At 37.1% G+C, this 15,791-nt stretch overlaps 1 protein-coding gene across 3 annotated transcripts in view; it reads right to left on the minus strand.

Moving 5' to 3' along the window:
- The window catches only part of LOC121865506 (low-density lipoprotein receptor-related protein 1-like), a 163,251-nt gene that overhangs the window by 128,504 nt on the left and 18,956 nt on the right, over nucleotides 1–15,791 (minus strand). For all 3 annotated transcript variants that reach the window (XM_042365020.1, XM_042365019.1, XM_042365021.1), the window contains 16 exons: nucleotides 15,431–15,576; nucleotides 14,740–14,872; nucleotides 12,941–13,094; nucleotides 12,573–12,670; nucleotides 12,135–12,334; nucleotides 10,605–10,733; nucleotides 10,155–10,275; nucleotides 9,632–9,880; nucleotides 9,173–9,415; nucleotides 8,683–8,886; nucleotides 6,239–6,468; nucleotides 4,505–4,702; nucleotides 3,820–3,917; nucleotides 2,814–2,911; nucleotides 1,888–2,016; nucleotides 71–1,703 (listed from right to left, as the gene is read on the minus strand). In XM_042365020.1, coding sequence (XP_042220954.1) covers nucleotides 71–1,703; nucleotides 1,888–2,016; nucleotides 2,814–2,911; nucleotides 3,820–3,917; nucleotides 4,505–4,702; nucleotides 6,239–6,468; nucleotides 8,683–8,886; nucleotides 9,173–9,415; nucleotides 9,632–9,880; nucleotides 10,155–10,275; nucleotides 10,605–10,733; nucleotides 12,135–12,334; nucleotides 12,573–12,670; nucleotides 12,941–13,094; nucleotides 14,740–14,872; nucleotides 15,431–15,576 — 4,063 coding nt within the window. The remainder of the gene's footprint in view (nucleotides 1–70; nucleotides 1,704–1,887; nucleotides 2,017–2,813; nucleotides 2,912–3,819; nucleotides 3,918–4,504; nucleotides 4,703–6,238; nucleotides 6,469–8,682; nucleotides 8,887–9,172; nucleotides 9,416–9,631; nucleotides 9,881–10,154; nucleotides 10,276–10,604; nucleotides 10,734–12,134; nucleotides 12,335–12,572; nucleotides 12,671–12,940; nucleotides 13,095–14,739; nucleotides 14,873–15,430; nucleotides 15,577–15,791) is intronic.

Genomic DNA, 15,791 nt, shown 5'->3' on the forward strand with positions numbered 1-15,791 from the left:
ACTTCAGCATTAATCATTAAAAAAAATTACATTAATTATTCCATTTCTCATTTACAACAAAGTTTCTTACATATCTGCCCAGTAGATGTTGTTATTGAAGACAAAAGTAGCAACAGGTAACTGTAGTGAGCTGCTGTCCAAAAGCATTTCTCTCTCAGATCCATCCAGGTATACTCTTTCCAAAGTTTTGGCTCTTTGATCAACCCAGTACAAGTAACCTTCTTCAAAGTCAACCACTAAATCTGATGGAAACTGAAGAGATGTGTTCACTAGCACTGTCCTATTTGCTCCATCTAGAGTGGCTCTCTCAATTCTGACATTATTACCGGTGTCTGCCCAGAACATGTAACCACCACCTGGATATAATGTAATAGCTCCTGGTTTCTCCAAATCACTTGCTATAATAACAAAGTGGTCTGAACCATTCAGGCGACACATCTCGATCACATCTGCTTGTGGATTAGTCCAGTACAGGTTATTTGCAACCCAGTCCACAGCAATGCCCTGGATGGTATTGGCCCCTTCAACTATTACACGTCGATTTGTGCCGTCTCTTTGAATACTGGTGATGGTTCCTCGGTCTCCGTCTGCCCACACCAGCAGGTCTTGGCTGGCGTGGAAATCTAACCGTGTAGCCGTCCCAATTTCTGATATTGGTGTTAATAATTCTAAATATTCTCCACTTTCAGTGAATGGTGTATTGACATCAATGCCACTAAGACCTACATTGTTGGAAAATATAAGAACACCATCAACTCCAACACATGTTGTAGGATCCCCTTCATCTACTTTATAACCGACAGCACAGCGGCACTCTCTCTCTACCCTGTTCTTAGGCAAGCACAAATGTGCACAAGGAGGACTGTCTTGAGAACAGGCATTGCTTCCATCTTGAATAGCTTCATCATAAATTTTCAAGGACAAAAAATTTTGAAGACCAGAGCGGACTAACTCCCGATTACTTCCAGTATTCTTATCCACCTTATAAATACTACTGTCAGAAGCATCAGTATAATACACATCATTCATATATACTGTCAGTGCCTCAGGCTTGGTAGAGTTTCCTGTTTCTAGTAGGTGAAGTGAATTATCATTTAGCATATCATAATATTGTATAGAATCAGAGCCAAGGTTGACCCAGTAGAGACGCTGACTAGAAGCATCAAATGCAAGGCTCCGAGGATGGTGTAGATACACATTGTGCTCCTGAGAAGACAATAAAGTCACATTGCTGCCAGTCATTGAAGCCATATGTACAGTATGGTATTTACCACCTATATCTGACCAGAATATTCTTCCTCCATAAGGATCTACTGCTAGAGATAAGGGGTCTAATATGTTTTCAGTAATGATTGGTATCATGAACTCTCCATTTATTGTTGCCACATTAATCTGCTTACTCTTATCCGCATTTGATGTAACAAAGAGGTTTTTTGAGAGCCAGTCAATTGCAAAGCCTCTTGGAGCCTGAAGAGCAGTATCCATAACAGTTTCTATGGGAGCCCCAGTTAGACTTGCTCTCTTCACCTCATTCAAATTTAAGTCAGCCCAGTAGATCTTTTTACTTTTTGCCTCAAAGTCTAATTGTGAAGCATGTTGGACTTTTGGGAGTGATATACGAGGAATGATGTCATGACTTGGTTTGTTGAGATCAACACCCCGAATCTCATTAGGACGGGAAAACAACAAAACCTTTGCATTACCTGAAAAAAGAAACATAATTAGAAAATCTGTCCCAGTTTTCCAATTCATAATCTGACACTCTCAGTTCATCACAACTAAATTCAACACCTTTAGTTCTTCCCAACAAACTACTGAAAAGTATTACCCAAAGTTTAATTTGACACAAAATTGAATGGTGAAGATGTGTTCTGTTCTCATACTCACGGATACAAGTCTTGTTGTCTGAACCAAGACTCATAATGTGAGGACAGTTGCACTGATGAGTGCCATTGAAACTCAGCAGACACAAGTGAGAACAACCTCCGTTGTCTTCTTTACAAGGATTTGGAACATCTGAAAACAATATACAAAATTGAGAATAAAATAAAATAATAATGACAATAATAATAGCAACACTGTAATAATAATAAAAATAAAGAACCATAAAGAAATACATAAATGAAAAAAAAAAGATCAAAAGTGAAAAACAATATATATATATATATATATATATATATATATATATATATATATATATATATATATATATATATATATATATATATATATATATATATATATATATATATATATATATATATATATATTATATGAGTGTTGGTGTGGGGATTAGTGGATGACATCATTATGACCTGACCTCATGTTTTTAAGGTCACCCTGTATATTTAAGCCTCTCTCTGTCCATGTAATCCAGTTGCCTCTGAAGATGTCTTGAATAAAGACGAAAGCTAAGGTGCTCCGTTGTTTCCCTTTTCCCGTGTGATTTTATCAAGATTTATCTTATCCACGTTTTCATTGTGAATCTACATGAAATATATATGTGCGTGTGTGTGTGTGTTGTGTTGTGTTGTCAATAGTAAAAGAAACAATTGAGATCCTGCAATTGTGTGTAAATGAGGCAGAAAGTCAGATCAGCAACCTGGGACTTGGTCACAATTTTTGTGAGGTCATATGGCAGCAGGGTCTACCATTAGACAATACATTATGCTTCCAATATCGTCCCAAGCGGTAGTACCTCCCTGTTACTCTCTATACACAATTTATACAAATTAAATGTTCTATCTCTCTCACTTACATAATTATACTGTACAGAATCAATATTCTATGGTGCAGACACAAAACATATTTACCTCTTGGTTGACGGCTTGGGTGCAAAACCTGGATGTCAAATGGTTGGGTAATTGTGCGATGTATGTCACGAACATCTGACCCATTGAATTTGTTGGCTCTGCAAAACATTATCTTTTATTATAACTTTGGTACTATTAGCTGCTCTGCAATAAGTGAGAAAAAATTACTCAAAATGTGCACTAAGAAAAAAATTAAGTCATAAAGGATGAACAAAATTTTACTCGAACCTCAAATTACGGTATGTGTGAGTCACGTTACTATATGGCAGGATACAGTGACAAATTATGGTGTATTGTATAAATTAAAGGATGTACAGGAAGCCTATGGGCAAGTTTCTTTATTACGCTATTTGCCTCTGTCTCCCCAGCAAAAATTGGGGACCTGGATGTTAATCGATTTGCGGATCGTATTCCGGGGTAATGGTTAGCCAGTGCAGTTGACGAGTTATCCGGTCTTCCAGGACTATTCCTTGACACTGGGTCATGCAACTCGTTAACTTGGGGTGTGGTTGCTGTGCTGGCGACAGCTTCTACACCTTAAACAAATTCACGCCTAGGTGGCCCTTGGGCCGGCCATCCTCGTTACACAAGGGGCAACCATTATATGGCAGGACACAGTGACAGATTATAGTGTATTGTATAAATTAAAGGATGTACAGGAATCCTTCAATTTTTACAGTCACATTCTTCAAAACCTTGTTTATATCTACTTCATGTAAATCAAAATTAAATTCTTACATAAAACACAGGGATGGATCAGATAAAAAAATAGGAGAACAAAGATAAATTACAGTGAATAGATATACACCATGGAAAAAGAAGATTAACCCCTTCATTAAGGGGATGCCACTTAAATAATTTTTGGTTCAGCTAATGCAAGATGATTTTATTCGGGTAAGAGGGGAGCTGGTTCATGAGGGTTAAAGAAAAAGGAGGCTTTAATCATAATACCATTATGGGAATATCTGAATAAAGTGCATTAGTAGCTTAGTATATAAATTTTCACCTAATGACAGAGTTGGTCCGCCAGTCAGTCCAGTAAACATAGTTTCCAAACAAGGAGATGGAAAAGGGATGAGACAACAGGTGATGCTCTCGGAGAATCTGAAATATAATAATAATGGAGACTGAAATTATATTATCTTTCACTATTTTCCTTTTAATACCAATACCCCAACACTTTTCCAAATAAATATTGCTGTAGTTAACAAAAGGAACTGGTTTTCCTTCTTCAATCAAATAATAGGTTTCTTCTTTAAATAAATTCTTAACATGTACTACAAACATTCTTTAATTTCATATACGTATTGTATCAACATTAAAAGTAGCTAATTCCCATTATCCCAAACATAAAATACTTGGGGATAACGAACTGACATTATGCACAAGAAGAAACTAACTGACAAACATGAAACTCTTAAGAAATTATGGAGCTATGACTTAAGTAACTTACATAAAGATTGGAAGGGATGCTTTACAGAAACAAATCGAGAAATACAAACACATAAGAAAATAGCTAACAGAGGAACACAATTCTTTCTCTTTCGACTTTTTCAAGCTTTTTTGCCACCATAATGGTGTAATAAATGTATTCTACTATATTACTCCTCTTCATGCACCTCCATTTTCAAAGTAATGTACAGTATATTATTATTTACACACAATAAACAACAATAATATATAATCATTACCTCCCTATGGTCTGAGCCATCATAGAAAGAAGTGTGGATGGAGTCAGACTTGGCATCAATCCAGTAGATTCGACGTAATGCATAGTCGAGGGTTAGTCCATTAGGCCAGCCACCACCACCATTGATCTCACTCACCATGATCACTATACGCCTGCCTTCCCCAGACATACTACATGACTCTATCCGAGACTTTCCTTCCTGAAGACACCAAAAAAGTTTTTACTGCATTATACAATCTTAATCATAAAATAATATTATACTGAAACCACATACAATATTGTATTAAGAAACATGTATTTATAAACAAAAAAGCAAAGCAAAAAACCTAAGATGTACTTAGCCTGCATTAAAATCCACTTCAATACATTGTCTATACAAAACCAATTACAGGATATGAATAAAATTACTCATTAGCAGATCATCTTCTTATAAAAGTACACGTTTGGGATTAATCCTGAAATCCTAGTTTATAGCCAAGCGTGTACAGAACAACTCGTGAATATACTTGCCAATGGCTTGGAGCTTAAGACCCATAGAAGCCCCAATCAAACAGTGGCTTGGGCAATACAGTAATATGAAGATAACATTCTTCCCCACAAGCAACTCTAGCCCCTAAATAGGGCTAAGAAAGAAACTGCACTACTGGAAGCTAACATGTTAGATGTCACAAAGAGCACCCATGATCCGAATCAGCTGCTCACACACGCACACATGAGACTACACAACCAACTCTCACTTCCAGCCAATGCTGGTGTAAACCATGAAGGAGGAGGAGGATGGGAACCAAGCCAGTCTATCCAGGCTCAGTTATAAACCTGGATTTAAGGATCAATAACAGATTTAAAACCTAAGCCTGTCAAGAGAGTCTTGTCAATATTAAAGCCAGCTAAGATAAAAGGGAGGAGGTGGTACAAGCTGTTCCAAGTGTTGTGCGATTATTCACCTCCCAGGGGAAAAAAACACCTCACTTACCAAGTGTAAATGTTGCCCACATCTTCTAGAGGGAGAGCAAGAGCTCTAAGTTCCCACAGCCTTCAGAATGATGGGTCCATAGCCCCTCCAGCAAGGAAAAGCTGGTTGTTAAGGCCCCCTTTACATGGCCCCCTTTACAGAAATCTTCCCTGTTCCACACAACAGAAAAGAGAAATGACACAGTAGTCTCTCAGAGGGGCTCCTAGGTACAGAAGTCCAACCAACTCGCAGGTGAAAATTCTGATAAAACTATTCAAACCAGTGATTATCCAGCCACACCATCCAGACAACACCATAATTCCACTTCACGGCAATTTTTTCTTACCTCTTTTTAAGGGCTAAAGTTGCTTGCAGGAGAGAAGGGTAATCTTTGGGTTACTACCTCAGTCATCATTACAGTAGTTCATGGTTTCCCTAGATCCTAACCCTACAGTAGGCATATTCAAGACAGCATCTGTTACATCCTGATAATATATAATATCTTTCCCTTGACTGCATTTATTTAATTTCTTTTACCTTTCTCTGCATACTGTTAACATAATCAGTGGGTCATGAAAGTGATAGTACTGTCACTTATAAGCTTTATTTTTAGGAGTAATTGTTGTAACAGGAGATTTCCTAGCTATACATCAGTGCCAGCCATTAATGTTGTGAGTTCAGGCCAATTGGAACCATGTATATTATACATGGATTTCCTTGAACTGATGCGAGGCTTTAAAATATGCTTAAAAACAGAGTAAGAGTTAAAACAAAGTTAAATACCTCCCAGTCAGTCCAGAACATCATCCCAACCCTTGGGTCGAGTGAAATGGCTCGTGGACTTTCCATCTGAGCAGCAACAAGTGTGCGTCGGTAAGATCCGTTCAGCTTAGCCACTTCTATCTGGTCTAAGTTGCTCTCCACCCAGTACAGATTTTCTGCTAACCAATCAACAGCTAATCCTTCTGCTGTGGCAAGACCAGTCTGTACCACCACTTCAATGTTTGACAAGGCTAAAACAAGAATTTACAATAATTACAATAACATACTAATAAAATAAAATTAAAATGCTCAGAACAGCAAAAATAAAAATAAAAATGAAAATAATAACAGTGACTCTAAATTTATTTACAATAACTAACTAAAATCAATTAAAAAAAGCCTAAAATTCTTAAATGATTTCAGACATGATCCATGAATACTGGGAAAATGAAAAACAAAAAACAAAAGTTATTTTAAGATCTTCCTCTTTGTACAGTACTATAGGTCGACGTGATGACCTTGGCTGCTGCGGAGCGCCAGGGGACACGTCCTCACTCAGTGAGGTTGCCACTAAGTGTGTGACTGTGGTGGTGATGTTAATAATGTTATAAAGGTAGTGGTGATGTTGATAGTGTGATAGTGGTGGTGGTGATGTGTGACTGCAGTGGTGATGTGTGACAGTAGTGCTGTTGTTGATAAAGTTATAGTGATGTGATGTGTAACAGTAGTGATGATGTCCATACATGTCCACATATCACATCCTGGCACCTACCAAAACACTGCCCTACTGCCTTGCAGATTAACCTTGTAGGTACAGTACAAGGTTACGGGAGTAAACCCCAAACGAAAAATCTGCAGTGGAGCCCAACATCAGGCAGACATGCTTACAGAGCTCCAATTAATCCCATATGTTCTGTTATTTCGTTTACGCGTTCCTCGTTTTACGCGGACCTCCACGGGTTAAATTGACCGAGTAAGTCGAGACCATACAATACTACTAAAAAGGTAATCCAACAGTTCAGGAGCTGATAGTAATACTGTAATAGATCTGCGGCTCAACTAACTCAACACAGACAGGATTGCTACTTATGTATTAGGATATTAAATATTAAGGTAATAAAATGGTGGCGAAGGAATGGCTATTGGGGGAGCCTGGAGGCCATAATTTATAAAAAAAATAGTAGTAGTAGTAGCAGTAGTAGTAATAGCAATAGGATAGTTACTTTATAAGGATATTTAATATTAAGGTAATAAAATAGTGGCGAAGGAATGGCTATTGGGGGAGGCTGGAGGCCATAATTTATATAAAAAAAAAAATAGTAGTAGTAGTAGTAATAGGGTAGCTACTTATGTATTAGGATATTTAATTTTAAGGTAATAAAATGGAGGCAAAGGTGTGGCCATTAGGGGGTTGGATGGAGGCCACGTTTCTATATATAAAAAAAAAAAAAAAAAAATAGTAGTAGTAGCAGTACAGGTTCACAATCCCTTACCCGAAACCCTTGGGGCCAGATGTGTTTCGGAATTCGGAATTTTTGGGATTTCAGAACGGTAGTACGGTACATGTACTGTACAGTATATTATGGTAACACCCTAGCAAGGTCTGTGGTAGCACCCGTAAGCAAACACATTAATATTTCTGCAACGAACCTTCTGAATATTCACACTCACCTTCAATGTTCAGTTCTTCATGGTATATTCTAGTTTGTTTCATGACTAATAAATCAGTCAGTGGCATTATGGTCATCACTGTCAGTGTAAAACTTCAACAACTTGTTTTTCTGTTTCTTTAAGTCATATACAGTGGTAATTTCCGCACTAAATTCTTTAGTAAGACGCCGCAGAGGCACACCACGATCAAGCTTCTGTAAGAACTCCACTATCTGTGCTATCGATAATGAGAGATGCTTCCTTTTCTTTTTCTCACTTTTACCCATAGAGGTATCTGAAGCTCTTTTTGACTTTTCTCAGTGAAATTAAACTCAAAATCACAAAATTAAAAAAAAATATCAGAGAGCAGCAGACACACGTGAGACACAACTGACGCCTCACATCTGCGTGGGTCAGGCTTCGGCTGTCGGGTCATGTTCGACGTCATTCTGGGTATGTCGTACACACGAATGATACTCCAAGAAAAAACTTTTGGATTTCAGAATTGCGGATTGTGGACCTGTAGTAGTAACAATAATAATTATATCTAATTCCCCTATAGTTTCAAACTTGCTGTTTGTCCAACTTATTTTTAGTTTGCGAATATAAGCCCTTGAACACCAATAAATATGCAGATAAAAACATGTAGATAAACACAGAGGTAAATACAGCCTAGTGAAAGATATCAATACACAGACAGTTCAAGGCAGAATACACAGGAATAAACAGGTCAGATATTGAAGTCAGGATAGAAGGAGAACTTGATACATATAAAATGGTCAAGAATCCATATTCTGTGAAAAATCAGTATTTACCTCCCGCCAACAGGGTGCCCCGATATATTTTGTCATCCACCACATCTGTCCAGAATATTACATCACCATCATCTGAATGGTAGAAGTCAAGGGCAATGGTATTCTTTAGTGCAGATATGAGAGCTTTGACTCCCAGGCCATCCTTGAGCATGATGCTGCGTAGCTCGTGGCGGTTGCTGAATATGAGGTATGGTATGGCTGAATCTGCAATGGACAACCATCTCAAAGATAAAATGAAACATAAATCTATTTGAAGATACACAGTTGTGTAACGTAAATTCGGAAATTACAATAATAATATGAACTGCCCTAATAGATAATAGTAGACGGAATGCTGAATCAGATTCAAAATCTATGAGTCAAAAGACAGGCTACTGTATATATTTAATTTATACTGCAAAAGCTATGCTTCAAAAGTCACTACTGAGGATATTATATTACCATACCGTCAAAGTCAATGACAAGTTACACATAACACTTGATGACTAACCAGTGCTTTTACATGTAAAGTGATCTTGTTCTATTTGGTAGCCTTTGATGCAGACACATTTGTGTGAATGCTTTGTAGGGACACATTCTTGAGAACATGTTCCCCACTGTTCACAGGGATGGAGACTGGAACACAATCGGCCATCTGGTAAAAGAGTCTGGCCTTTTGGACAGGTACACACTGGTCCACCAGGACCCTGGGTGCAATTCTTTTGACAGTCCATCAGTTCACACTCGAAATATTCTGAAATAGGTGGTGACTCAATACAGGATTTACAATGTTTAATTTTCTTATACTGTATCAATCTCAGTTTAACCAATTTCAAAATATAAATTTAGTTGGATACCAGTCAATACTTCAAACAACAGTAACAATCAGTCTTAGCAAATACAATTTCAAAAGAAAAAGCCAATTAATTATATTTACATAACAATAAATACTTCAAACAATATCACTCACTACAACGACCACCCTCATCTGATCCATCCTTGCAGTGCTTCTGATCATCACAAAGATTTTCTGGCTGGATGCAAAGTGTGTTATTATCACATATATGACCAGGAGCAGGACACTTTATAGGGGTGCTGGGACACATCTTTTCATCAGATCCATCATTACAGTCCTCCTCCCCATCACACCTCCACACGTCTGGGATGCACTGCTTTAAAGTAGCACATTTCCATTCACTGTGTGAACAGTTGATCGATTCTGAAAAAGAAAAGATTCAGATTCATATTCAAAGGGTATAATTTACTAAGGTTTAATTGTTAATTATAATTCTTACCATTCCTTTCTCTGAAAATATATGAGAGGATTGATAATTTACAGTATACGTTCATGGATAAAATAAAATTTTAAGTTGACTGTTGTGGATGCACTATGAGGAGCATTGATAGAAATGTCTAACTACTTGGTAGTAGTGAGATTAGTAGTGAATGAAAGATATGGGGTGACCGAGACTCCTTATCAGTGAGGTACCTACCACAATCCAGTTCATCTGACTGATCGAGGCAATCAGCACTTCCATCACACTTCAAACTTTGAGGAATGCACTCTCTTGTCCTCACACACATGAACTCATCAGAGCTACACCCTTGCAAGATCTGGGGGAAATATAAATAAATTCAGAATGACAAATACTGTACACTCTTTTACTGATATTTCAACATTAGTTAATATTCATACTAACTTTAACAACAGCAATAATGCTTTGTGGTATATTAAACTAACCATGGGGATTACAGAAAGACCAGGAGGTGACCAGGATGGGCGAGTGACATGAAAAACACTCAACCTCACTCATTTACTCTCTATCTCTCTCAATGGTTTGAAGTTTCTGCATGTATGCCTACAGTAACTGTCCCATAAGGGCAAAGTCCTGAAGCTTTACTGTTAACCAAAGAGAAAGGTACACTAACATAATAAGCATTACCTTGTCTTCACATCTAGTTTCATCACTTCCATCTGGACAGTCCTCTACCCCATCACACAGCTGATACACTGCTATACAGGTGTTGTTTGTGCCACAGTGCGTACATCCTTGTGTTTCTTGACAGGTTTCCTGTTAAGCGATCGTGCAAGATAAAAAAGAAATTTAATTACAAAATAAAGACTTTTCAGAGTAAATTTAAATGTGAATAATAAGAAGGAATTAACATCAAACAAATAAAAAAATCATAAACACACTTCCCCTCTTACCAAACAAGTGTAGCAATCAACAAAGAGTTCAGTTACTTCTATAACTACAGTACAGAGGCCCCCCCAAGTTTGCGGATTTTTATTTCACGGTTTTCTATTATTCGTAGATGACACCCTGGATGTACCCAAGAATGTCAGTGGGTAGTTTTAGAGTTGCCGGAATTTTCGAAGCCGAGAGAGGGAGTCATTCATTTCTTTAGCACACGCGACCGTGCGCACACACACACACACACACACACACACACACACACACACACACACACACACACACACACACACACACACACACAAATAAATCATAGTTGGAAAATCCTCTCACAAATAATCAGAAACAATTTCATAAAAAATGTGACAGTCTACCCTCAAGTCATTAATAAAGTACGGAATTGAGGGTAGACTGTCACATTTGTACTAAATGTTTCTGATTATTTGTGAGAGTATTTTCCCATTACTGTATTATTTATTTGTTTGTGTGTGTGTGTGTGTGTGTGTGTCTACACACACAACATATATACAATACTACAGATAAAAGAAATAATTGTCCTTAGGGCAAACACAAAGGGAATATACATTTCTTTGTACACAAGAAAAAATTAAACCCCCACCAGCAAATATTATTTGTGGATCTGGCGATTCGCCCCCATTTTGAGAACCAAACCCCGCGAATTTGGGGGGCCCTGTAGCTCGAAGATTGGTCACATTTTTAAAAATTCCAAATGATTATCACAATACAGTATAATACAGTATTCAGAAAAGTTTTTAATAGAGAAAAAAAAATATATGATACAACAGAGAGACTATCAAAGGCGGGTAAACTCTAAGAATGAAATTTGAGATAAACAATAACATAAATAAATAAAAATGTGAAAGGTATTCAAAAGTAAGTTGTCTCATTTATTACAATGCCAATTTTCTTTTATTTACTCTTTCTCCTCTTTCACTTTCTGCATGAAATGATTCAAACAGATCCCCCAAGAAAGGGGAAGAGAGGTGCAAAACAAATGGAGAAAGTGACAGGAAATGAGTGAATAAAAAACATCAACTCTCATAAATTCTCATGTTCCTCAAATTTTCAAAATACCTCCCTCCTCCAACTTACCATGTTTGGCAAATTTATATCCTAATGCCATTCTTTACAACATTACTTTATTCCAACAGCATTACCCCTGCATCCATTCACTACCTCCATATACTACCTTCCCTACTTGTTCTCACACACATTACACTAAAGCAGCCATGACTCTTAAAATAGAGAGAAGCTAACCTGCTGTGTAATGTTAAGACAGTTATTATTGCAGAGTGGAGAGGTTGGAAGGCCAGTAGCAGTGGCATTAGCACAAAATAAGTCACAGGACCTTTCATCAGTTCCATCTCTGCAGTCATCATCACCATCACATACATAGAACGTGGGTACACATCTCTTGTTGCCACACTTAAAGTCTTCTCTATCACATTCTTGATATTCTGTGAAAATTCAAAAATAAATGTACATTATAAGTTGAAGATTATAGGCAACACCTGGCAAGTTTTGACAAGAGTAATTATCATAGAAATAAGATTTCTATATTTAAAAAAAAGGGAATAAACCAATAACATCAGTCATACGGAAAAAAATTTTGGCAATAGAATCGGGGAAGAACTGGCATGCTTTTAAAAAATGAACAAAATATACAACAGTTAACAAAACCCCCATCCAACTTACCACATGCTGCATGTTCATCTGAATCATCACCAGGACCACAGTCTTTGTCAATGTCACACACCCAAGAGTGAGCAATACACCGCCCAGACTCCTGACACCTGTAGGTTCATACAATCAGGCAATGTTACAGAGTTAATTAAATTACTATGTGGAAAATTATCTTATTGTTCTAATATAAAGTGGGTAAAAAAGAATATCCTGTATACAGATATACATGTATACTGAATGGCATATTAAAAAAGTGGAAATTATTGAACTGAAATGTTTATTCCAATATAGTCCAAGCAATATTTAAAATATTCATAGGTGCATGCGAGAGCAAAAGAAACAGAAAAATAAATAATAAAGAGGATATAGCCCTTCATTACCGGAACTTATCAGATGGACAAAGTGGATGATTGCACTGGTCAGGACTCTCGTCTGATCCATCTTCACAGTCACGGTCACCGTCACACACCCAGTATGCATCGATGCATTGATTGTTACCACACTGAAACATGTCTTTATGACACTGAGCAGCCTCTGAAAAGTATTCAATCTATTTGCTTTATTCTCCCTTAAAAAATTGTACTGTACATGTATGCTGAATTTATTAATTTCTTTATGCTGTAAAATACATAAGAAAGTTGTCCCTTTAATGGCCATTGTCGCAGGAGTATGTTTAAATGCAGTATCTGTATTATCTATGAGCTCGGTTTCCAATGTGCTTAGGACCATGTGGCGAGTTAAGCGAAGGTGCAGCGAGGTAGGCATGACAGCTTGAGTTGCCATATATTTAATTGTTATTTATATGTACTAATTTTTATACCATGGATCTTAGCTCATATTTAATTACCTATTGCACTCCCATAAATATTCTGACCTCCCATTTAAAATCTTGCCTTGTAGTATAATGTAAGCTTGTAAATTAAATAATGTTCATCTGGCTTACTAAGCCACCATCTGGGTCAGTACCAACAAGCTGCCTCTCTTGAGGACACTCAGTCCTTCTCTGACTTCTGGCCTGAGCATATGTCTGTTTGTGCTCTCATCTTTCTGAGCCATCATGTGGTTAAGGTTGATCCTTCCTGTTCTGGGGAATGTTAGGTTGGGAGTCAGTGGTGCTTATGCGGACTCCCAATTAGGTAGGAAGTGCATTTATATTATGTCTTGCACCTTTTATTTGTATATACTGTATACAGTATATAAATAAGGTTGATTTACTTAGGGTGTTTCTGTCGGTCCCTTTTGCCCAGGATTTTATTCTTCAGCCATGACTGAGTATTTGGGAACTCCTAACAACTATTTCATGAGGTCTACCCTACTTAAAGCTAGCCATAGCAGTACAGTATATCACTATTGTCCAGCTCTGTGTCTTTTGGGGTAAACTTGGTATCACAGGGTTGTGATACCATGCTATCTACACCAAAGCAGAATCACAGGAGCAAAAATCTGTAACAATTTACTCCTAACTTCATATGACAGACTTACAAGCCCCATTTGTCTTCGTAACCAAATTAAGAAAGCTATCTTGTGTTTTGAGAAGAAACTCTATCTTCACCTTTTAAAGTTAGAGGTAAATATCTGAGTGAGAGACCTTATTGTTATCTGCCATTTTATGCTCTTCTTCAACACAACAACTAAACCTACCAGAGTAACTGCCAATTTTGCCTAAGAATATAACAGATCACTGGAGGTTTACCAGTAAAAATTTATCATCAAATGAGCATATTTACCCTCACAATAAATCCACAAAAGAGACAAGAAAATAAATTGGAAGCCTAAAGAATTCAAGGATAAGATATTCACTTTTAGAATGCCTTTCCTTTTTATTTTCACAGTTTTAATTTGTAGAAGCCAAAACATTGAATTTCAGAAATGCAACTGATACTTGTGGTCAGTAAACAGGGATGGGGAGGAGAGCCAGTCTGGAGTTTCTTTCAGAGTTCTCAAGGTATACCATTATCTTCCTATAGTAAATACCATTACACTATACTATACCAAAGTAACATTTTTCACCTGGCAACTACAGGTTATCATGCATCAACATCCCCATCATAATGAAAGACAATTTATGGTCCAATAAAAATTATGTCATGTTCGAGTATTACAGTGTATATAACTGGTACTTATTATTCTTAGACAATTAATGGAGAACAGAAGAAAAAGCTTCATCACTATACCGTACCACAAATTCCTCCAGGTAATGTGTCCTCATCGCTGTTGTCCAGACAGTCATTGTCCCCATCACATAGGTATCGTTCATCAATGCACCTTAAGTTCTTCTTACACTGGAACTGACCGTCACTACACAAGCTCGGCTGAAAGTCAAGATATACTGCACTACAGACCATATTCTACATACTGGTATCCCTAGCTGAACATAATTTTGTACTGTAATAACACAGTTGCTAAATATGGGAATACGTTCGCATAATGAAATCCACGGTTCGTTATTATGCAGTTTGGAAAATCATGAGGATTTACAACTTGCAGCCTTTCTCATGCTTTCTCCTTCCTGCTGGTTCCCCAAATCCAACCCATTGCACTACTAAACCTCAATATGATGCCTCTTCAATCATCTCTGAAGTGTGTTACTTCAGTACAGGTATTGTATTTAAGTTATCATGTGTATATAAATTAGTGAATATTTATCTAACGAGTTTTAAGGTTGAAAAACTTTTGCATGGAAAGTACTACTGTATATTTCAATTTATAACATGGGGATCTATAGGACAATAAGTTAATATAGTCTAGGTTATAACATGCTACACCAAGTGCTGTAATGCCCACTAACAAAAACATGAATATTTAGCCAATGATTTAAACAGTGGAATATTAATATTCTTCAGAGCATCTCCAGTTTGTATGAGTAATACCTGGGTAAAATTAGTAATAGGGTTGCACAGGTTTGTCTGCTGAATGTCTGGCTCATATCCAGTGGCACAAGCACAGATGGGGCCATTAGGTGTAGCAAGACAGAGGTCAATACACTGAAGGGCTCCAGTAGTGCACGCATTAGTATCTGTAGACAGAAATAATTTACATCCTTTGTTTGTGAAATCATTAAATATTTAACTATATACTGTACTGCATGTCAAATGGCAAACTCAAAGCAGGTCTTAAAATTTTTTAAAGAAATATAATATCTGTATTCAGTCACAATATGGTCATAAAACAGCTATGATGATGATGATAATGATGATGATGATGATGAGGGTGTATTTTTAATAAAACCAT

Source organism: Homarus americanus, unplaced genomic scaffold (genome assembly GCF_018991925.1).
Source record: "Homarus americanus isolate GMGI-L3 unplaced genomic scaffold, GMGI_Hamer_2.0 scaffold25483, whole genome shotgun sequence".
NCBI classification, from domain to species: domain Eukaryota; kingdom Metazoa; phylum Arthropoda; class Malacostraca; order Decapoda; family Nephropidae; genus Homarus; species Homarus americanus.